The sequence below is a fragment of the Rosa chinensis genome, chromosome 2 (genome assembly GCF_002994745.2).
Source record: "Rosa chinensis cultivar Old Blush chromosome 2, RchiOBHm-V2, whole genome shotgun sequence".
In the NCBI taxonomy this organism is placed as follows: domain Eukaryota; kingdom Viridiplantae; phylum Streptophyta; class Magnoliopsida; order Rosales; family Rosaceae; genus Rosa; species Rosa chinensis.
Genome location: NC_037089.1, coordinates 1,699,448 through 1,720,187, shown reverse-complemented (window position 1 = coordinate 1,720,187; position 20,740 = coordinate 1,699,448). Strand labels below are relative to the sequence as shown.

The window sequence follows — 20,740 nt, the reverse complement described above, 5'->3', positions numbered from 1 at the left end:
TTGGTTTCAATCTTTCATCATGAATTCATGATCAAATCAATAAATAGTTTGGATAGCTTTGCAAAAATAGAATACTTGTGGCTCTTGATTTACGATCTAAAATCATACCATCATTACACCAAGCACACGTATAAACCAAAACCTAATGAACATTTGGCCACATCGATTATCCAATATTATTGACATCACCCCATCCCCAAAAAGAAAATTGATTATTAGAGATAATGAGACTAAACCTTAAACAAAGATCTTCAGTCCCACAGGCCACAAACTTGTCACCATCTGAGAATCCAAACCTTCCTTCCCAAGTTCATGACACACACAAAATCCCCCGCATAACACTTTTTTGACTCAAATCACAATCTTGCATGAAACCATCCACGTGCCTTGTTCTTAGTTCTTACCATCACCTCCCCCTCTCCTCCTCTCTTCTCTTCTCTTCTCTTCTCAAACCCAAAAATACACCAAAGCTTTCGAAAAACCTAAAGCCCAACACCCTCCAATTCCTTCACACAAAGCCTCACTCTTTCTGTTTCTTCATTCCTTTTTTCCCGAGAAAAATTTCAGACCCACCTCCAAAATCTTGTAGGTGAATCAAAGATTTGATCTTTAGAGACAAACACCAAGTGACGAGGCCCTGAATCGAGGGGGACGCTTGTCACTGTGAGCTTGATCACCGACTCAGAGTTGTTTCTATATCTCTCTCTCTCTCTCTCTCTCTCTCTGTTTTCACGACGCCATTTAAATCTGGTACTCTCTGTTTCTCTCTCTCTATTGCAATTTTGATATTTCTGTGTTTAGTTTAGCCTTGTTTTTGGTATAAGGATGTGAAATTTAGGACTAGTTTGGTGGAATATGACTTGGGTTTGTAGTAATACTGGGATTGTGAAGCAAAGGTGTGAGCTTTATTGTGTTTGATCCTCTGTTTCAGTGTTTAGGATTGAAAAAATTTACAGGTGCCTTGATTCAAATTGAGTTTATTCATTTCTAGATATGGCGTTTGATCAAAATTCGGTTCCCCAAGATTTGAGGCCTTTAAATGTAGCTCGGAGTGTGGCTGAGGAGCCCCGCATTGCGTTGGCTACTACAGCTGGGTTTCTCCCCAACCTTGCTCAAGGTAATAGTCCTATGTATTACCCTGGGCCGGGTTCAGAGGCGGGGTATGTTAGTTTAGGGTATGGGAATCCGGTGACGGGTGTGGCCACATGGGGCCCTAGGATGCCTGAGCCGGTGGGGCATCCGGGTGTGAGCCCTGCAATTGGTGTGGGAATCGGTTACAGTCCTAATTTGGGGAGTAGGTTTATTGGGAGTGCGGTTGATCTTGTAAGCTCTCCTGCAGCAGCTGGAGCTGGGCCTTATGTGTGCAGTTCGAATGTGGGGAGTATGGTTGTTGGTAATGGTTTGGATCAGGGTGTTTGTGATTTGTCAGCTCGGTTTGGTTATAGTACCAATTTAGGCAGTAAGAGCAATTTTGGTGATCGGTCGGGTAGTGATTTGACATCTGGGTTTACTTATAGTCCTAATATGGGAAATCGGAGTGATCAAGCCAGTGATGATGGTGGAGATGATTCTGTGTCAGGGAAGAAAATAAAGCTGCTGTGCAGTTTCGGTGGCAAGATTTTGCCCAGACCAAGTGATGGGATGTTGAGATATGTTGGAGGACAGACAAGGATTATTAGTGTTCGGAGAGATGTGAACTTCAACGAGCTAGTGCAGAAAATGGTGGATTCATACGGGCAATCTGTGGTTATTAAATATCAGCTCCCCGACGAGGATCTTGATGCACTGGTGTCAGTTTCATGTGCTGATGATCTTGACAATATGAAGGATGAGTATGAGAAGTTAGTGGAGAGATCTCCAGATGGGTCAGCAAAACTGAGGGTGTTTCTATTTTCTGCTTCAGAACTTGATACATCTGGTTCTGTACAGTTTGGGGATTTACATGATAGTGGGCAGAGATATGTTGATGCTGTGAATGGGATTACGGATGGGGTTGGTAGTGGTATGATGAGGAGAGAGAGTATAACAAGTGCAACTTCAACACAGAATTCTGATATTAGTGGAACTGATGCTGTTGATAGCTCAGCTCCTTGCCAGGGGGATGTAGCTGGAACTACAGGCCGGTTATCGCCTAAAGGGGACAAGTTATCCCCTAAAGGAGGTTCGACCAACTCTCAGGACACTGGTACAAGATTGGTTCTTCCAGATCCTAACCCTGCAGTTTATGAAGTTTCTACAGTTCCATCAGGCATTAATGTGGTTAAGACTGGCCCTCCCCAAACATCATCTTCTCTGCCTGAGGTAGAGTTAGAAAGGACTGTGCCTGTTACAGTATCACAGCAACAACTGGGGTTGCAGCAACCTGGAATTGACATTCAGTCCACTTCTCCTTATCTGCAAGCTTATGTTAATCCTCGCCAGCTTCTTCCCCAGATGGGATTCCCAAATCCTCACCTGTTTGGGACTGCTGGTCCTGGCTATACCCAACAGCAATTCCTTGATAGTGGTGCTGGCATGACCTCGCATCACTTCATTCCTGCAGTGCATATGACTATGAGTCCTTCGTCTTCTCATGTTAGTATGAGACCAAATGTGCTTCAGCCATTGATGCAACCCCAACAGACTCGATTAGATCATCATTATGTGGATGAAACTGCCTTTGGCCCCAGGGTTGTCCAGCTTCCAGCTGAACAAAGCTATAATACATATCAGGTGCAGGTCCCCTCACCAGCAGTAGGAAGTGCTTATGGCTGGCATCAGTTTCCACTGCCGGAACATATGATTTTCCATGAAGGTTTGGTCTCCCACCAACAGGTAATGTATCCTGAGAAATCCAACAGGTTGGAAGACTGCTTTATGTGTCAGAAGGCTTTGCCTCATGCACATTCTGACCCGGTCCCAGTACAGGGTCAACGAGACGGTGGTGCAAGCCCTGTATCTGATTCAGATTCAAATTACCACAGTCTCCTTATGGAGGAAAACTGGAGATCTCAGCCAACAAACAGGGTTGTGGTAAGTGGAGCATTGGGGGAAGGTAATGTTGGGCAGGGAGTTGAGATTAGACCCGGGGTCCAAGGCCAAGTAGATCCTCTTGTTGGAACACCGCATTCAGATGCAACTGGGATAGTGCAGAATTCTGAGGGAAAATATGAGGAGGAGAGAAATAATCTTCAACAAGTTGATCATCCAATGATTTCAGCACCCCAGGGTGTCATGAGGAGGGCTGCCCCAACCCAGTATCAGGTTAAACAGGAAGATTTGGTTAACACTCCCGTTAATCAAGAGGTACCACTTACTGGAGGCCTGCCTGTTCAAACTCCGGAATGCCTGGTTCGTGAGTCTCCGCAAGCATATTCCAACAAATTTCCGAAAGAAGAAAATGCTTCTCAGATGATGGAAACCTTCAGGATAAGCCCATCTGAGGTTTATGTTAATAATGAGCATGGTAAGTCACCTGTTGAAACGCCTAGAAGGGAAGACAGCTATGATCAGAAACCACCACAAGTTGCAGGAAGGGAATTACCTTCAGATAATATCTTTGACAGGAATCAATTTATTCCAACTGAAGTACTGGCTTCTTACACTACTGGAGTCTCACAAATGCATAGTACAGAGCCAGTAGAATTCGTTGAGGCACCACAACCATATATGTGGGGAAATCCTGAATCTTATCAACAATCAAGAATTGGAGTCCCTGTGGATTCTCATGCATTTCATTATGGCAACCCTGTTGTTTCCACCCCTCTACCTAATAGAACTCAACCTCCTGCTGAATGGACAAATGAGAACTTGAGATTCCAGCCCAACATGGTACCTACTGATGTTGAAGTTGTTACTTCAAATGCTAACATCCCATCTTCTTTCTCTACACCTATGAGAACGGTTGATGTCCAGGACTCTTCAAACTCACTATTCAGCGATCAAGATCCTTGGAATTTGCACCATGATACTCATCTTCCACCTCCTATACCTACCAAAATACAATTGAAAAAGGAACCCTGTACAAATAGAGATCCCTTTGGTGGCAATGGTGCAGAACTAAATACAGAAATGCGATTGGAGGATGTAGGTCAACAGCCACCGGGCAATTTGAACAAGGATTTTAGTCCAGATCATGCCCAGTCTTCCAAAGGTCAGTCAAAGGTCTTTCTATATTTTGCTTTGTTCATTTTTTAGTTACTTAATTGGACATCATAATAATTGTCTTATTTCTTTGGTCATAGGATCAGCGGAGGAACTGATCAAGCAAGGTAAAGCTGTTGCTGAGGGTGTAGCTGCCTCAGTTTTGCAGTCATCTCCGCCGTCAAATCCTGATTTTCATGACAAAAATGAGTCTGCATATGATTCCAACCAAGATGAAGGTCAAATCAGCACTTCAAGCATGCAGCGCACCGTTGAGGTTGTTTATTTAGTAATTCATATGTATTTTTGAGGATGTGCACTAATACACTTAAATTTCTGAATTTCTCGCTCTCATGCATTGCAATATTCCAGGCTTTCACCAACTGCAGCTTTCTAATTTCTGTTTTCTATTTCAGGACGTCAAGACCCAATATCCAGATAAGCCAAATCTGGGGTTTCCAGTATCAGATGGCATTGGCCGGCTGCAGGTTAAAAACATTGTTCTATGTTTCCTAAGTGTGATCTGGTGCTGTTAACTTGTGCCATGAATATGACTTTTTTTTTTTTTGGTTATTGTTTTTGGTAGATTATTAAGAATAGTGACCTTGAAGAGCTCAGAGAATTGGGTTCTGGAACCTTTGGTACCGTCTACCATGGAAAGTGGAGGGGCACTGATGTTGCAATCAAACGAATCAATGATAGGTGTTTTGCTGGGAAGCCTTCAGAACAGGAGCGGATGGTTTGTCTTCTCAGACACTTGTTTTCAGAAACTACTAATTTTGTTCATTAACGTATCACTTATTGGGCTGTATTTTGGTTTATGTAATTTTATCAGAGAAAAGATTTCTGGAATGAGGCCATCAACCTCGCTGACTTGCACCACCCAAATGTGGTAGCTTTTTATGGCGTTGTACTTGATGGTCCGGGAGGTTCTGTGGCAACCGTAACAGAGTTTATGGTTAATGGTTCTCTTAGAAATGCCTTGCAGAAGAATGAGAAGTAATGACTTTGCTTTGTGTGATTAAATTTTAATGGATGCAATAGTCGGCATTTAATTTTCATTTTAATAAATAGCTTACTCTTAAGGTAAATAACACAGGAGTCTGGACAAGCGCAAACGTCTATTGATTGCAATGGATGTGGCATTTGGAATGGAGTACCTGCATGGAAAGAATATAGTGCACTTTGATTTGAAAAGTGACAACTTACTTGTCAATCTTCGAGATCCACACCGCCCAATTTGCAAGGTAAGTGACTGGAGTGCTCTTCCTTGCATTCAAAATGGCTTTATTTGCAGCAATAATACGCTTGCTGTTCAATACAGTGATCTATTAATATGCTTTTATTAATAGAGTGTATTTATAAGACCAAGTTCACACCTAACCAAATAAGAAAAGAAGTTCACATGTCTGCTTCTGATGTCAGGTTGGTGATTTGGGCCTATCAAAGGTGAAATGTCAGACCCTGATCTCCGGTGGTGTGCGAGGGACACTTCCATGGATGGCACCAGAACTTTTGAATGGTAGCAGTAGCCTTGTCTCTGAGAAGGTTTGTGTTTTCCTTTTGACTTTTGAAATATGGAATAGTTTGTGACATATGATTGCCCCTTGGGCATACTTTTATTGACTTTTTTTTTTTTGTGGATACATTAGGTTGATGTGTTTTCTTTTGGTATCGTACTGTGGGAGCTCCTCACTGGAGAAGAACCATATGGGGACTTACACTATGGTGCTATCATAGGTGATCTACTGCTTAATAACTTATTATTTCTGTAATCACGCTTGGCTCTTACAAGGTTTATTTGGATTGAGAATTTGAGAGATATTGATGGAGTCATTCATATATGATGCAGGCGGTATTGTGAGTAATACATTGCGGCCACCAATCCCTGAGTCTTGTGATCCAGAGTGGAAATTACTGATGGAGAGATGCTGGTCATCAGAGCCATTTGAGAGACTGAACTTCACTGAGATTGCAAACCAATTACGTGCTATGGCCGCAAAGATTCCTCCTAAAGTACAAGGCCAAACACAGCAGCAACCACCCTCAACGCAGCCTTAGGTTCAAAAGTGATATGCATGCAAGTAATTGCCAGATCATCCCACCTTGTTCCAGGCCATTGGAAGATGCCTAGTGTGTCTTTGTATTAATGTGATAGGAAAGGTTGTTTCATTGTTTTACAGAAGTTTTTAGATCTTATAAAGTTGTCAACTTTGTTAGGTTTGACGTTTACCTTTGAATCAAGTGTTTGCTATCATGTTTCAACATAAATATACAAGAATATGAAGGTTGGATGGATTGTTTGCACTTTCTGTGTTGGTTTCATCGCTTTGTTCAACACCAAAACAACGCAATTTTCGCTCGCACCCAACAAAAGGTTTTGATGGGTATTTCTTGGAAGTCTTCATTAACTTTCATAAACCTCTAATTCACAGCCCTTTTTCATAAGACCTTATATGTGAGGATCCTACCGTTCCATTCCTAAGGACAGCATAAATTTCTTTTCTTAGTAACAAGAAAACCCCCCTTGGCGTATCAAAATGCTTCTACATGATATTGCTACTCTTGCTTTTAAGGTTCAGCCAAATATCCTTTAAGCACATTTGGAAGGGAAGCAAACTTCCTTGTAGTCTCAATTGCTAATTTGGGGCATTCTAATACAATTTCCAGTTGGAATGGTCTCTTCCTCAATCGGCTTCAACAGTTCAACTGCTTTACATCATGATATCTTAGGCCTACGTTTTGGATTTTTTATTTTTTTAAGAAGAAAAAGGAAAATTACAAACGGAAACCCCTATTACATCCATAATTAAACTAGTCAAAATTAAAAGCCGAAAGAGCTAAAAGTGGGAGTTTCTTGGTCGAGGTGGTTGGATCGGTCACATTATGTCCCAAATTTGTTATCGCGTCCCACAACAAAACTAGCTTCACGAGGAATATGCTTAGGTATTTTGTTTTTTTGTTTTGAGGAAGTGCTTACGTTGTGTTAGAGGAAGCTGTTTGTAGCCATTCTTTTCATTTTCCCAATTGAAAAAAAAAAAAAAAAGTTTCTTTAGTCAAAACGACAGCAGAAAATGGGCTGCTTTACAAAAGCAACTGATTAACTGATTACACCAAATTTCATGATAGTTGTTAGTATTATCCATACCAAAAATAGAAATCCAAAGCGTGGGCGTTACGACACCGCGTAGCACCTGCAGAAAATTATTTAGGAGTCCATATCCTTCACATCTCAGAATTCCTTTTCTTGCTTGGTTTCCCAAACCTTCGTAGGTTTGGGAAGTTTCATGCAAGGTATCAAATCCTGTACGAACAAATCCTTAGCACCAAAGCCACCAACCTCTCTTTCCATTTCTCTCTCTCTCTCTCTCCCCTCTATCAGTTCCCCATTTATTTTTAAGGTCCTTCGATTCCAAGACTTTCACCAGAGATTTGTCTTCAACAAAAAAACGTACCGGACTTCATGAGCGACCACCCTTCAATGCTCATGAGGGACAGTTATGACCATGATCAAAGAGAAGTAGGCATCGATGGCTATGAAGAGGATGGCCCGGCTTGTTATCATGGCTGTTTCGGGGTTTTCAGGTTTCCGTGGAAGCAAAGCAGCAGCGAGAATGAAGGTAAGCATCTATTGGGAGGATCAGGATGTAACTTTAGCACCAAGGAGGTGACATGGTGGAGGAAGAAGCTGAACAAGGCTAGGGAGTTTACGGAGGTTTATGGAGGGCCAAAGTGGAAGAACTTGGTTAGGAAGATTGGTGCATATTGCAGGCGGTGTAGGAAGCGGAAAGTTAGATTGTGCGAGAAAAAGAAGCCAAAGAATAGGTTCCAGTATGATATGAATAGCTATAATCTCAATTTTGATAACGGCAGTGAAGGTAGAGATGGGGAGAATCCGGTTGCTAATTTCTCAGCAAGGTTTGCAGCTCCTTCGAGTTTGGTTTCTCAGCAGGGTCCGGTTGTTGGTGTACATGCTTCTGAAGAATCTGAAGGTTAGATTAGAATTAGGGTGGCTCTCATTCTTTATTTTTTTTATTTGCTGAATGATTGCGTTCTGCATTATACAGAACAGTATGTAGCCTATTCTCAGTTGTAAATTTTGGATGAAATTTTCAAATTAAAATTAAGGGCATGCCAGTTTTGGATGCAAGGCTGTGAATGTTGATAAAGAAACCACAAAACCCTAATATATGAAACATCCATGTACTATATTATAACCATATTCTCATCCATAGAAATCAAATACAGAAAGCAAACATTTAAATGTAGAGGTTCTTAGCTTACAAAAACTCTATCTAGACCCAAAGACAGCCTCCTTTGAGTTTGTTCCTGTTACATGCTTAACGTTTGATGAGATGTGGTACTAGAATGGTGTCAGACTCAGGAGTGATCAAGGACATGAGGCAGCATCACCATATACTGCTCTAAAGCTTTTACTGTACTAGAAATAAACTTCTTCAAACAAAATATCTTCTTGCAGCCCATTTCTGATGCTAGATTTTCATCTTTCCATAAGTTAAAGTGGTCACGGTTACTTGAATTGTTGAGTGTTGCCATCACCTGCATTACTTTTTTTAAACAATGGGGAAAAGATTAATATATAAGGTCTAAAGAAGCAAAATGAACAGGATTAACAACAATAATTTTAAGTGTGCAATATTCCTACCTCTTGCGCTTGCTCTTCAAAACAGAAGTTGTGGAGAGGTTGCTGTGCCAGTTCCTTTTTCTTTGATTGATAAACCAGTTATTGATCTGCTTCAATTGCAACCCTGTTTCCTGAACTAGCCTTGCTTTGTCTTCCTCCTATTTGTAGCAAAAGAAAGAGGCGTTAATTACTGATTAAGTTATAAAAGGGGATTGATTATTATAGATGGTTGGAATTTGAAACTCACAGTTGGGTAAGGCCATTTGGAATGCGATTGCCACCAAGCTTTCAACACAGAAGTGGTGTCACCTGGAAGTTTCCCTGCTCTTCTCTTACGCAGAATTTCCTCACGAATGTCGACAATCTTTTCCTTGTAACCCTGAGAATATGCACCACATGTTATATATCACCTAGAATCTTGCATCTATAGCACATGAATGTGTAGTGTGGATCTATAGTTCGTTCAATCATACCTGTTTCAATTCATGCTTCAATTCTTGCCTTACGCGCTCCATTAGAGATCTCTCACTTTCAGTTGGCACGAGAGGACCGAATCCCATGGTGTCATGTCCATCTAGACTCGCATCATACGAGTTAATGTCACTGTCGAATTGTTCATCATCATCGGACATTGTGGCCCCTGTGCCCTCAGCCGTTGATACACCTGTGTTTTCGTATCATAATTAAACCAATTATAACCAAGCCATTCATAAACTCTAAACACTTGTCTGCTGTAGATGCATATATAATAGTATAAAGATCATAAATTGACGGTTATGAAATCCCTAGTCATAAATCGAGGAGCGATCGAAAACCTATAGGCACTATTCAAACCTGAAGAATCTATTGAAAAGAGACTTTAAGCCACTGTAACTAATGCACGCCTTGCCTCTCTCTTTTTATCAGAGATAAAGTCATAACTAGTACTACATGTCTATGATATTAGCACTCAAAACAGAACCATAACAGTGATAAAAAGTTGTATGATTTGAATTCCAAGCACAAAAAAAAAAAAAAAAAGAGTTACTTTTTTTTTTCACCAAAGTAATTCTTGGAGAAAATTACCTGTTAAGCTTTGTAGAGATTGCTCAAGCTCCCAACAAGCCATGACTGCCTCCATGGCATGAACTCGAACATGTTGCTGCAGTTGTTCTTTGAAGGAACAAAGCAAAAGAACATAGTTTGTCTACAAACACCAAACAAAAGTAGTGTTCTTTAGCACTAAAACTCAGATTCTCTGTCCAAAATTAAAATTACAAACAATTTGAAGCGCTAAACTGTAAAGGGTTACAAATTGAAGACTCGTACGACCAAAAAAGTTGTGATCTTTAATCTTAAAAAGGAAAGAGATTTAAGTTGCTATAAGTTACTAACCATGAACGAGTCGAGTTCTTTCTCATCCATAACTTGGAAATCGCCGTTGGCTCTCATCGCCGAGTACTTGTCCACCACGCGCTGCGACTGCACGAGCTGCTCGTCGATCTTGGGCAGCTGGTCGACCGGCGTGGCGATCCTCAGGCACGACACGTGTGCGGAGACCAACTGTTCGTACAAAGGGTGGCCTACTATGTCGGCTTTGAACCTCCCGCTCTCGCACTCCAGTTCATCCTCCTCGTCCTCTTCGCCGCCGCGATCGCCGCTCTTCCCGGACGGCGATATGACGACGTCGTCGTTCCGGGAGAAGCTGTTCTGGGAGCGGAACGGCGGCGCGTTGAGCCACGTGGGGGCGAGCTGGGGGGGTTGTTGGGTGTCCGGAAAGGAGCCGTGGAAGGCCATTTCGTGAGGGGTTTGGTGGTGGTGAAAAGCCATTTGAGGTTTTGAGATTTTTCTCGGCTGAAAAGAAAAGCACTTTTTTAGTTCATGAGGGAAAGCGCGGTTCAGAAAAGCGAGAAGAGCAGAGAGGGGGGGGCTAGAGAGAAACCCAAAGCTCTTTTTTGGGAGAGGGACGACTTTGGTTTCTGAGTTGAGAGTGATGATGATGATGACTGGCTGACGCCGGTACCGAGGAGGGTGGGGGGGATCGGACGGTGGAGATAGGTCGACACGTGGCGGAGATGACATGGGAGATCGGGTTAATAAGACAAAGATTGATAATTGATGACTCTTAGATTCTACTGTTGTTGGTGCAGACTTGGGGGCATTGTTCATACTTCAAAGTCTTCGATAGGTTTTTTGTACCCAAAAAAAAAGAAAGTCTTCAATAGGCTAGGTTTGAAGGACTGGTTGGTGAGTTTAGGGGCATCATTGTCCTCTGCATATGATTGGAATTTTCGGTTATGTTATCTCAATATGATAATACTTACCAACCATTGGAGCCGTATGTACGCATTCGGAAAAATGACGGAGAAATGTCATACACGTGAATGATTCATGATCTTTGATATATTTGAAAGGTTATCCACAGTTGAATGATTGTCATTTAAGTCTCATAACTCGCCTATAAGGTTTTGTATGATTCTCTTAAGTGCATCTGACTTGCATTACGAAGTTAAATTAGAGATAGTATAAATCACATGGCGAGTTTCTTTATACGTACGTTGACTCTAAATACAAGATAATTAATGTCCGAAAGATCCCTGTAAGTGAAAATAATTGCCTTAAGAGTAGAGTTTTAACCCCTTTTTTCCTCATTATATGCATGTCCGTTTTAGAGCGTATAAAGAAGATGGGAGGGATGAGGATGAGTGGAGGAGCTGTGCAAGTGGTGGCTAGCTAGAAAGGGCAAGATGTGCACAGTGGAAGTCACCATGTGTCTATAGGAATGGTATTGGGCAACACGATTTTGTATTGTTGCAGGAAGTTTCTATTATGATTCTGAGAGAGATATTTCACCCTTTGGTATATGCAGGAAGCTAGGACAGTAGTAGACATTGAAAATAATTTAAAAAGTTGGAAGAGATAAGAGAAGTGCTTGAGAAGAAAAGTAAAAGAAAAGAAAGGAGGGACAACTTTCGTGCTTTAACCCATGGGATACGCTGAAGCAACAGAAGGCTTTATAGAAGCAGACAAAGTACCACCCCATCTTCAATCATAACAAATCCACAGACTGTACATGCCGATCTGAGATGACTCTAGGGTTTTGTTAGTTAAGTTAGGGTTTTGCTAAAGCAAGGTAATCTTAAACATCAACTAGCTAGGATTTCAATGCTTCATCAATGATCAGATTTGGATAATAAAGGAAACTGCTGAAAAGTTAGACAAAAGAGCAATTGTATGAGACTTAAAGCAGCTACATTAAATAAAGCTTTCAATCAATTGTTAAAAAAGAAACTAAAGCGATGTCAATTTGTCAATGCAAATTAACAAATATCTATGGTACTACAGAGTATGACATTTCAAGTTATAAAACTGAGACAATTTATGAACTAGTGGGAAGATCGGATAGGATTAGAACAAAAGTTGTATATATGAACTTGAAACCAAGGCGATCTAATAAGGGCTAACTGTACATTCGAGTTTAGCTGCTGTACTATAACTGGACCAGCTCCAAAAAAGAAAGAGCTCTCGTATTTATACGTCAAATCATTACTCTCTTATAAGTTTTAGTTAAAAAATTTCAAAATATGTGATGCTCTAAAATTACGTAAAATTTTAAAGACTTTGTTTCAGATCTGAGAGGTTAGTTTAATCAAGAAAGAAACTATGGAAGTAATTTTGTTATGGTGGCATTAGATTTGGGTGACACATGGTTCGATTCGGAAGTCGTTAGATATTTCTTTGGAGTACACTGATTACACAGAGGGAACGAAGACCGTTAAAACCAAGCTCTCCGATCGACGAATCGATTGAGGTTTTCTCGGTTTCCCTCTGTTCCTCTTCGCGTCAGTCCCGGTCCCACCGCACAGCAACGTCCACCCCGTACGACACACACGTGTCGCCACCCAGTTTCATGGACCACTTAGGAAGCCACGCCTTCTGTCAGAGAATCCTGTTCGTACATCTGTGAAAAAAGCAGCGCCCGCGGGCCCCACAAGGGCAAAACGCTGTTCCTCCGAAGGGCTAAGGTACTGCGTGCTGCTGCCGGCGGCTGACCCCTCACGCGCGCTTGCAGGTGATGGGGGTCCCACTCGCGTAAAAACCTGTACTTATATACCACGCCTTTTACGTAGTAGGGTCCTCCTCTCCTATATACGTATCCGTGGGGTCTGCACCCACAAATCGGGCCCCACTTCAAAGAGGCTCCCCGTGTGAAAAGCCCACAGTGGGTCCATGATGCAGAAACGACCAGATGAATGTGATAATGTTCACTTCCAATGTTGAATGTGTAAGAAATAAGAAATCAGAAATAAGAAATTGTTGCTACACGACTGCCATCTTGTGGTCTTGTGGATGAAGCAAAGCAAACTTCATCCAGCCAGTTCGCTAGTCATCTGATCCAACCATCTTCAGGTAAAGGCAGCACAACCGTTGGCTCAACCATGGTTCACCGGCCCCAAACAAGTCTATGGCACATAAACCAGCCGCAGCTTCTATGTTTCGAGCAACCGTTTGGGGCGTACAAGAGCTTAGTGTTGTTCAGATGCTCACTTTGATCAAAACACCATCGGTTGCTGAATCTGACACTGGTATTGTCTTTGGTTTCAGCAGATTGTGCATAGGTCGTGTCAATCTGAATGGAATATGTGCAGGATGTAGGTTGTATTGCATTGATTGGCAGAGAAATGATTAAGGCTAATGTCGACATAGCCAAAATGCTTCTTCTAGAAATGCAAAGATTAGTCTACAGTATGTACAAGCCTCTGAAAGTTTTTCCTTTCAGTCCATCTAACTGTCGGATTATGCCACAGATTATGAACTTGGTAATACAAGTAGTGTTCTCTATATATGTTGAGGCTTTATAAAGGAGAGGATTAGACCGAGTTAGAGTTCTGCCCGAAAATTTAACAATTCCAGTGCTAGCTCAAAAGCATAAGATGTATAAAGCATGTTAAACAACTTGAACTGTGTTTATAACAAAATCTTCATATCCGAAACAAGATCTACAGTCTCCAATATTCAAGAAGCCTCTTATAAAACACAGTGATCATTGATCAGTGATGCAGTGAGCACCAATAACAATAACGAACATTTACACTATATGCAATGTGTTGAATGTACACGGCTGTTTTCAAGCGTTAAGGAAGACTAGGAGGAGAAAGGGAAGGCTTTGCAACTTTGAGCTCACCACAGTCACTGATATACACAGTTTTGAGAGGCTTATTCCACAGCGCCCGAGCCTGCATTGCTCTATCATCTCCGATAAACGTTGCAAAATCGTTGAACTGCTGTATTCTCTCCGATGGCCTGTACGTCGGTATAGCTGCTATAGCTGTCACAACATCCAAACCTTCACAATCCCAAAAACAGAACAACATTTTAGTAATTCAGCTAGGGAAAGTCCATCAGTACATAAACAGTAGACAACTTCATGCACTCATAAATTATTACTACTATATCGAGCTCGTTTACTCTATGTATCACTACATTAATGTATCCTAAACTAGTTAGGAAAAGTGTATCGCCACTTCGGTAACATCAAACTATAGACTAACTATAATTACTTGATCCATCGACACATTAACTAATGTAAAAGAATAAAATAAAGATGTAATCTTGGGTAAAACCTTCAAGTACTGAGCCAAAGACAATGTTCTTGTAATCGAGCTGAGGACATGGGCCGGGTCCGGTAGTGATGGAGAACTCAACGTTTCGGTAATCCGGGTCGAGCTTGATCTCATCGTCGTCGTCGTTCTCCGATAGACTAAGGGAGAGAAGCCCTGGCCGGGAGTGAGTCAACTCAAACGCCCTGGAATCGACGGTCTCGGTGTTCGGGGCGACGAGGCCAATGGGCCGCCGGACGTCGCCGGGTTTATCGCCCTGGTGGCCCGCGAGGAAGAATTGACCCGGGAAGAGTTTATGGACGGTTGTGCCCTTGTAGGCGGCGGAGGTGACCATGGCCTTGAAGTTCGCGACGGTGATGGGGACGTGGTGGCCGTAGAGGCCCAGGACGACCCGGCCCAGAGGGACCGGGTCGGGGCAGAGGACGGGTTGCTCGGAGGACCAGCGGAAGTAGGTGGGGCAGAGGCTGAAGTCCATGAAGACGCGGTCGGTGATGGTGGTGTCGGGCGGCGGAGGGGAGGCGGCGGCGGAGGAGGGGAGGGTGGTGAGGGAGAGGGAGGTGGAGGAGAGGAGGAGGGAGCGTCGGGTCAGGGAGAGGGCATTGGGTTTGGGCTTCGGGTTCGGGTTCGGGTGGAGAAGAGGTGGAGGAGTGGGTGGTGGTGTGATTATAGAGTAACCCATGTTGATTTCTGGGTTCAAGTTTGCATCTTTGGGATTTGGGGATATGAGAGCCACAGAGAGGCTGAGCAAGCCACAGAGAGGACTGTGGGGCCCAGGTGGTTAATTCTGGTTAACTTTGGACAAGTGGCAAGCTTTGGGGATGGAGTTTATGAGTTAAAAGTATGGATCTTTAATTGGGTAAATTTCAGCATTGATGAATGATGATGGTAAAACTTGAACTTATATTAGGTGCAGAAGTTGGGAACACAAGTTAAAGTTTGAATCTTTGATTGTGTAGAATTCACCATTGATGGTAAAACTTGAACTTACCAAAACCGAGTAATATGTAGTGTAGTAGTGGTTTGGAACAGAATCAATATAAAGATAATTAATCGGGTAAAATGGTGAAACTTGAAACCCGCGAGGAATTCACGAGTTTGTTAATGTGGCCGAGGTAATCTGAAAATTTACCATTTAGTTAAAATGTGGTGAAGGAAGCAGAAAATTAAACTAGCCTTCCTCATGATCTTCACCCATAAATTCAAGGAAGCACTAAAACAAGAATGAAATTAAGAAGAGGTTGTTGCTGATATACAACAAAGCAAGTTGGAGTTGCTCTGCTTCAATATTCTCTTATCGACCTGGTTGAATCCATAGAACAGCTTTAGGTTCCACAAAAGAGTAAAAATGCCAAAGCAGCCAAACTCTAGCCTTGAGGCCGATCACATTTGGTTTACCTTACCCTCGGATTTAACCACACAGCGTGTCGAAAACTACTGAAACAAGAATGAAGTTGAGAAGTTGGTGAGCTTGCTTCTGGGTTGCTCTGCTTCCATCATAGGAGTTATATCGGTTTATAATCTTTAGGACAAAATTAGAGGATAGTCATTTGCAAAATGGTGACATTATGAAGAGAAGGCACCTTCGACAGTCTGGAACGCTGGATGGCATAAAAAAAGAAAAAGAAAAAGAAGGTGAGATATAGAAAGATGGTATATACCAAAGTCCGAACGGTAATCATTTACAATTTTCCAAAGTTGGAAAACCGTGAGAGAATCACAAAACCTATAAATTTCGATATTTTTGCGAGCTGTCATTTGGAACATGTCACACAAATCATGCTCTGCCAATGGTTTTATTATGGCATATGGGAGAATATGATAACAATGAGTATTGACAGGTTTGACATGCGATGAAATTTTTATTTTAGGTTCTTTTCTCCTTTCATTTGGCCTAGAAGAAACTATACAGGGTACTGAGAAAATCATCTTGCTCCGAGCTTTCTGTCAGGTAGATATGACATGCTTTAGTTCCACGGTTTCCCCTGAAGAGATAAAAGCTTTCATTATCAATGTAAATGGGTGACCAAAATTTTTAATCTGGTCAGAGGAAAAAATAAGAATAAAAGATAGCAAGCTTCTCAGTTCCTGACCTCTTTTCTTCTTGCTGTGCTGTGCTGACTGCTGAGCAGCCTGAGCTATGTATGTTTGTGTACTTTGCATGAAATGGTGCACTCAGTCTTCTTTGTTCCGTAGTGTTGAGCCAGCAACAAGATTGAGGCTGTTTCCTGGGGAACGAAATATTCGACTGATGAGAGCAAGCGTCGTTGGAGCAACTACCCTTCATCTTGTGCATTGCACAGCTGCAATTACGGTGGTATGGCCTATGCTCAACCTCCATGTCATGCACTGATATGCTTCCTTCTAAGACACACTGAAGCATCATCTTAGTTGCCATATTTTCTCTGCCTATCTCTATGTTCAAGTGACAAGAAACTGCGTGAACTTGCTTGAGTTATTACAGGCTTTATATAGAAGGAGGAGGATATTTCTTCACGGAAGTGTGGGAGTAAACAAGAGTAGAATTTTTGTTGGTGTTTGTTACCCCGGTGAACTCGAGAGAAGTTTTTCGCCATGGTTATTCTTACAAAAGGATTTGTTCTAGTTGATTTTGTTTTCAGGAGGTCTTGTCAAGTTGGTTGTATAACAAGGCAATAAGAGAGAGGATCCAGGACGGTAGATTGGCTTGGTTCAGCATAGATTACTCCAAAATAACGTCTTTAACTAATCTTGTTACCAATTTTATTGTTTAATGTTGTACTCAGTTGACTGTTTCTGCAGCGAGATTGATTTTAGCATATGGTGTCCTCTTCCTCTTGTTTATGATTCTGTTTCTGAATTCAAGTACATGGCTACCCTTAGTAATTTCTTAGGAACACACACACACACACACAAGATTCTGTTACTGAATTCAAGTACAAGGCTCCCCTCAATAATTTCTTAGGAACACACACGCACATGGTGCTTTAACTTTTGCTTTTTCACAAAAACATATATTATTATGCCGACCACGAACTATACCGTCAACAAATGTGTGTTATTTTTTAGCGAAGTTTTTTTACTGACAAAGCAGAAGTACGTCTATTTTATCGAAGAATCATTTGTTTGCAAAAATGAGTCTCGTTTTATTTTATTTCTGGATAGCGAAGTGTATACCCTTGTTTGTAATGGGAGGTGCCAATTTATTCGTGGACTATTATCGACACAATGAAACAGCAAGAGTGGAAGCTAACAATTCTAGCCTTGGAAGTGATCATCTAGTCATGAAGCAGATCAAGTGTTTTTAAAAAATGTCATAGACAGTCACAAAATATACAAGCATATGAATGTCTTGGAGAAACACTATTGAGTTTGATGCTTCTCATCACCATTCAGGTCAAGCTGGGGCGCTTCAATATTAGGATCAACCAGGTGAAGCTGTGGCGCTTCAAAATTAGGATCAAGCTGACTAAGTCGTTCATAGGCATTATTCAACATTCCTTGAATTTTAGCCCGAATTGCCCTCTCCCTCTCAAGTTCAGCATAAACTTCCTCCAGTTCCTCTATAATGCTGGAGGTTGATGTCTCATTTACCCAAAAGCTGCCCAATCCACGAACAGGTTGTTTGGGTTTCACACCAAGTACCTCCTTTAAAATCTCAATCCCGACCTCAGGGGATATTGGCAACTCTTTGATTGGAATATCTGGATGCTTCTCTGCCAAGCCTTGTAGATAGGCCTCCTCTTTCAGAATCATCTTATCCTTCAAAATAGTTAACGAACATGTTTAAACAAGCAGACACAATAAAGTTTAGTTAAGGCTGAAATATCAATAATGTTTGATATGAAGACATTCACATTTGCTGACTTTTCATCTATAACGTGTAATACGATAAATGAGTAATGAAATTTCAAACATACATATTGTTCTTGAGCTTTGTTACTGATCCATTCATTACTCCCCTTTTTGAGATGAGTCACTCTGAAGGTCTCGATTGCGGGAAACTTTGAACCCTCCTAAGTTCAACCAAAAAAAAAAAGAAAAAACAAATTTAACTTTGAACCAACCATATGTAAGGTTACTCAAAGGATGTTCATAAATCTTGTTCAACTGCCACGTGAAACCGTGCAGGGGAGTTACCTATAATTATTTGAAATTTACCTGAACTTTATCTTGAAAATATAAACCATGAGGACGAGAACCTCCACAGTGCTCATACTCCTTTCCAGCTCGATTTTTTGCATTGGTTTCACTTTTCCTCTGCAACAAGTTAAAAAATTTGAAAAGCTGTATAGGAGAACTGATGATATATGACCATAATTTAAAATCTTAAAGGCTAGTATACTTTCAAAGTTATTAACATTATCATACCTTAAACTTTTCCTCTGAGAAATGTTTACACAAACACTTCCACTGATCTGGATCGTTTCTAGCTATCATTGCCTTGGGGGGTTTATCAAGTGCCTCTTCAAGGGACCTCATCTTTTTGTAGTGCTTGTGCAACTCGCACTTAAACTCCCTGTACACCTTACCCATAACCTTATTCAAGTAATGTATAATTGATGGGCGCTGTACATCAACTTCAAAGTTCACCTAATACATCACCTTAAAAATTTAGTTATAGTACAACTTTATAATAAATGAAAAAACATAAAACCACATGATAACCAAAAGGAATCATAGAACACTCACTTCAACCTCCTTTCTGAGGTTATGTTTCACGTCCCTGGAAATCTTTGTCCACGTTTCATGCACCATTGGGCACTTCTCCCTGACAATCTTCCCACACTCATTAGACAAAAGGCTTGAAACGCCTTTATCAGTCGGCCTTCCATGCTCAGGATCAAGATTGACAGCAATCCTATTCCCTGTTCTTTTCCTAATTTGCTCAGCTTTAGAGCCTGTAGATGGTCCTCGCTTTCCAGGCCCATTCTTCCTCTTTTTGCTTTCTTTTGTTATTGGCACTACATCATCTGATTGTGTTAAACCTGTATAGAGAGACATAGTCAGTACTAATAATAATAAGCTTGCAAACTAGTTGCATATGTAATCATGTCTTTTACTGTAATGCTAACTCAGTCACCAAACAAAAGATCATATACTCTCTTTCCAGTTTCTTTTTCCCTTTGTAGTGTCTCTCATGAAAATTTCTTTTACTATCATGTTTCCTTTACTTATATGATATCCCATCGATACTTTTCACTCATTACTCACTCTTGCACTTCCAATGCTTCAAATTTCATTACTATAACAGTCTTGACTTAAAAAAATTAATTATAACAGGATTTGAACCAACTATAGCAGACACTTCCACATACCAGTACCAGTTGAAGATGCAGTCACTTCTGTGACCTCCTCATTTTCGGCCTGAGTTCCGCGAGCCCTCCTCTGATGAACAATGTGCTGAGTACTAATGTCAGCAGTCTGAGCAGTCATGGACTTTGTCCCATTCCGGGGTCTCTTCTTACCCACCGCCGTGCACTTAGTCTCCTTACGGGGCCTCTTCTTACCCGCAACCACATCTATCTATTTGTACAAAAACAGTAAAACAGAATTACATGACAATCAAGTCTCATTTAGAAACTACTTCTTCTCCTTAGTATGAAAAAAAATAAGCAATGACAATTTTTCTTGAAAAAATTGGTAGAAAATTCCACAAGGGATGCTACATTTACCCAAAGTAAAAAACTTTACGCTGAAATTAAGCAAATTTTTCACCTGCTTTTGTTTGAGATCCTCGGAGAGACCGCCGCCGCCGGTCACCGCCGATTGATCGGGGTCCGAGTCGTCGGTTGGACACGGTGGGTTGGCTGCGAGGGTGACGACGGCGGATTCTGCGGCGCTGACGGCGACAATGGCGGAGGCGGCGGCGGTGGGGATGAAGGGGACGATGGCGGTGACGGTGGGACCCTCTTCGGGTTCCATGGTTTTTGAGAGGACGGAATTTTACTGGGGAACCCAAAATAAATGGAAACCCAGTGCGTATTGGACGCACATTTTACAATAAAGATTGAACCTTTGGAGCCCTGAAACAAAATTAAGGGCGGGAATTGAGCCCTGAAATTTAACGACGACGACGATCTGAGTCGTGTGGACTTTTCAACAGAATATCTCAGGTCGGCTTCCCTGCTCGGATTTTTTGGGCTACCGTAGTAATAATCGTCGATCCCCATAAAATTGAAATTTAAATCCCCTATATATATTTATTTTCATTTCCTGTTTGTACTTGAAAAGTCCGAATTAGCCTTCAGGGTAGCTTTCATATCAATTGACGATCTTGTTTGTAGTGTAGTGTAGTGACCAATTCTTGTTCATCAATCTAAATGATATTTTTGCACAAGATTGAGACTTTTTCCTAGAATAATTATACATATATGTCCCTGATATGAAAATGGCA

General features: G+C 41.5%; 4 protein-coding genes and 1 long non-coding RNA gene across 7 annotated transcripts; 1 reads left to right on the top strand and 4 right to left on the bottom strand.

The window, feature by feature from the left end:
• Positions 1-350: 350 nt before the first annotated feature.
• Positions 351-6,429, top strand: LOC112185729. Of its 2 annotated transcripts, XM_024324028.2 has the most exons (10): positions 351-750; positions 992-4,132; positions 4,224-4,399; positions 4,539-4,610; positions 4,709-4,861; positions 4,958-5,121; positions 5,222-5,369; positions 5,548-5,670; positions 5,775-5,862; positions 5,975-6,429. In XM_024324028.2, the coding sequence occupies exons 2-10, from the start codon at positions 994-996 to the stop codon at positions 6,181-6,183; spliced, it is 4,272 nt and encodes a 1,423-aa protein (XP_024179796.1). In that variant the 5' UTR covers positions 351-750; positions 992-993; the 3' UTR covers positions 6,184-6,429. The 2 variants fall into 2 exon arrangements, with proteins under 2 accessions (XP_024179796.1, XP_024179794.1); XM_024324026.2 differs by having other exon boundaries at positions 351-4,132.
• Positions 6,430-8,326: 1,897 nt separating this feature from the next.
• Positions 8,327-10,728, bottom strand: LOC112188478 (homeobox protein knotted-1-like 3). 2 transcript variants are annotated; one of them, XM_024327599.2, is made up of 6 exons: positions 10,142-10,728; positions 9,833-9,953; positions 9,241-9,431; positions 9,015-9,146; positions 8,789-8,925; positions 8,327-8,682 (listed from the first exon to the last, which is right to left on the bottom strand). In XM_024327599.2, the coding sequence occupies exons 1-6, from the start codon at positions 10,574-10,576 to the stop codon at positions 8,679-8,681; spliced, it is 1,020 nt and encodes a 339-aa protein (XP_024183367.1). In that variant the 5' UTR covers positions 10,577-10,728; the 3' UTR covers positions 8,327-8,678. The 2 variants fall into 2 exon arrangements, with proteins under 2 accessions (XP_024183367.1, XP_024183366.1); XM_024327598.2 differs by having other exon boundaries at positions 8,327-8,690; positions 10,142-10,727.
• Positions 10,729-13,660: 2,932 nt separating this feature from the next.
• Positions 13,661-15,134, bottom strand: LOC112187886 (peptidyl-prolyl cis-trans isomerase CYP28, chloroplastic). Its single transcript, XM_024326849.2, has 2 exons — positions 14,371-15,134; positions 13,661-14,093 (listed from the first exon to the last, which is right to left on the bottom strand). Exons 1-2 carry the CDS (start codon positions 15,044-15,046, stop codon positions 13,882-13,884), a joined length of 888 nt encoding a protein of 295 aa, XP_024182617.1. The 5' UTR covers positions 15,047-15,134; the 3' UTR covers positions 13,661-13,881.
• A 313-nt stretch (positions 15,135-15,447) lies between these two features.
• LOC112190802 lies at positions 15,448-16,956 on the bottom strand. The gene is made up of 3 exons (XR_005805265.1): positions 16,458-16,956; positions 15,763-16,349; positions 15,448-15,666 (listed from the first exon to the last, which is right to left on the bottom strand). It is a non-coding gene; the product is annotated as an uncharacterized LOC112190802 (long non-coding RNA).
• Positions 16,957-17,586: 630 nt separating this feature from the next.
• On the bottom strand, positions 17,587-20,524 carry LOC112187544. Its single transcript, XM_024326391.2, has 7 exons — positions 20,062-20,524; positions 19,662-19,869; positions 19,036-19,331; positions 18,715-18,936; positions 18,505-18,603; positions 18,264-18,359; positions 17,587-18,105 (listed from the first exon to the last, which is right to left on the bottom strand). The coding sequence occupies exons 1-7, from the start codon at positions 20,266-20,268 to the stop codon at positions 17,707-17,709; spliced, it is 1,527 nt and encodes a 508-aa protein (XP_024182159.1). The 5' UTR covers positions 20,269-20,524; the 3' UTR covers positions 17,587-17,706.
• Positions 20,525-20,740: the final 216 nt, after the last annotated feature.

What these genes read in the sequence shown, in the direction of transcription:
- LOC112187886 (XM_024326849.2), bottom strand. Translation starts at nt 15,046, where the DNA reads ATGGGTTACTCTATAATCACACCACCACCCACTCCTCCACCTCTTCTC. An exon ending in CTTTGGCTCAGTACTTGAAG is followed by an intron (nt 14,094 to 14,370) that starts GTTTTACCCAAG and finishes GGGATTGTGAAG; the next exon opens with GTTTGGATGTTGTGACAGCT.
- LOC112187544 (XM_024326391.2), bottom strand. Translation starts at nt 20,268, where the DNA reads ATGGAACCCGAAGAGGGTCCCACCGTCACCGCCATCGTCCCCTTCATC. An exon ending in AGGATCTCAAACAAAAGCAG is followed by an intron (nt 19,870 to 20,061) that starts GTGAAAAATTTG and finishes TTGTACAAATAG; the next exon opens with ATAGATGTGGTTGCGGGTAA. An exon ending in ACCTCAGAAAGGAGGTTGAA is followed by an intron (nt 18,937 to 19,035) that starts GTGAGTGTTCTA and finishes GTGATGTATTAG; the next exon opens with GTGAACTTTGAAGTTGATGT.
- LOC112185729 (XM_024324028.2), top strand. Translation starts at nt 994, where the DNA reads ATGGCGTTTGATCAAAATTCGGTTCCCCAAGATTTGAGGCCTTTAAAT. An exon ending in TCATGCCCAGTCTTCCAAAG is followed by an intron (nt 4,133 to 4,223) that starts GTCAGTCAAAGG and finishes CTTTGGTCATAG; the next exon opens with GATCAGCGGAGGAACTGATC. An exon ending in CTTCAGAACAGGAGCGGATG is followed by an intron (nt 4,862 to 4,957) that starts GTTTGTCTTCTC and finishes TAATTTTATCAG; the next exon opens with AGAAAAGATTTCTGGAATGA.
- LOC112188478 (XM_024327598.2), bottom strand. Translation starts at nt 10,576, where the DNA reads ATGGCTTTTCACCACCACCAAACCCCTCACGAAATGGCCTTCCACGGC. An exon ending in AAGAACTCGACTCGTTCATG is followed by an intron (nt 9,954 to 10,141) that starts GTTAGTAACTTA and finishes TGGTGTTTGTAG; the next exon opens with ACAAACTATGTTCTTTTGCT. An exon ending in TGAAGCATGAATTGAAACAG is followed by an intron (nt 9,147 to 9,240) that starts GTATGATTGAAC and finishes GCATATTCTCAG; the next exon opens with GGTTACAAGGAAAAGATTGT.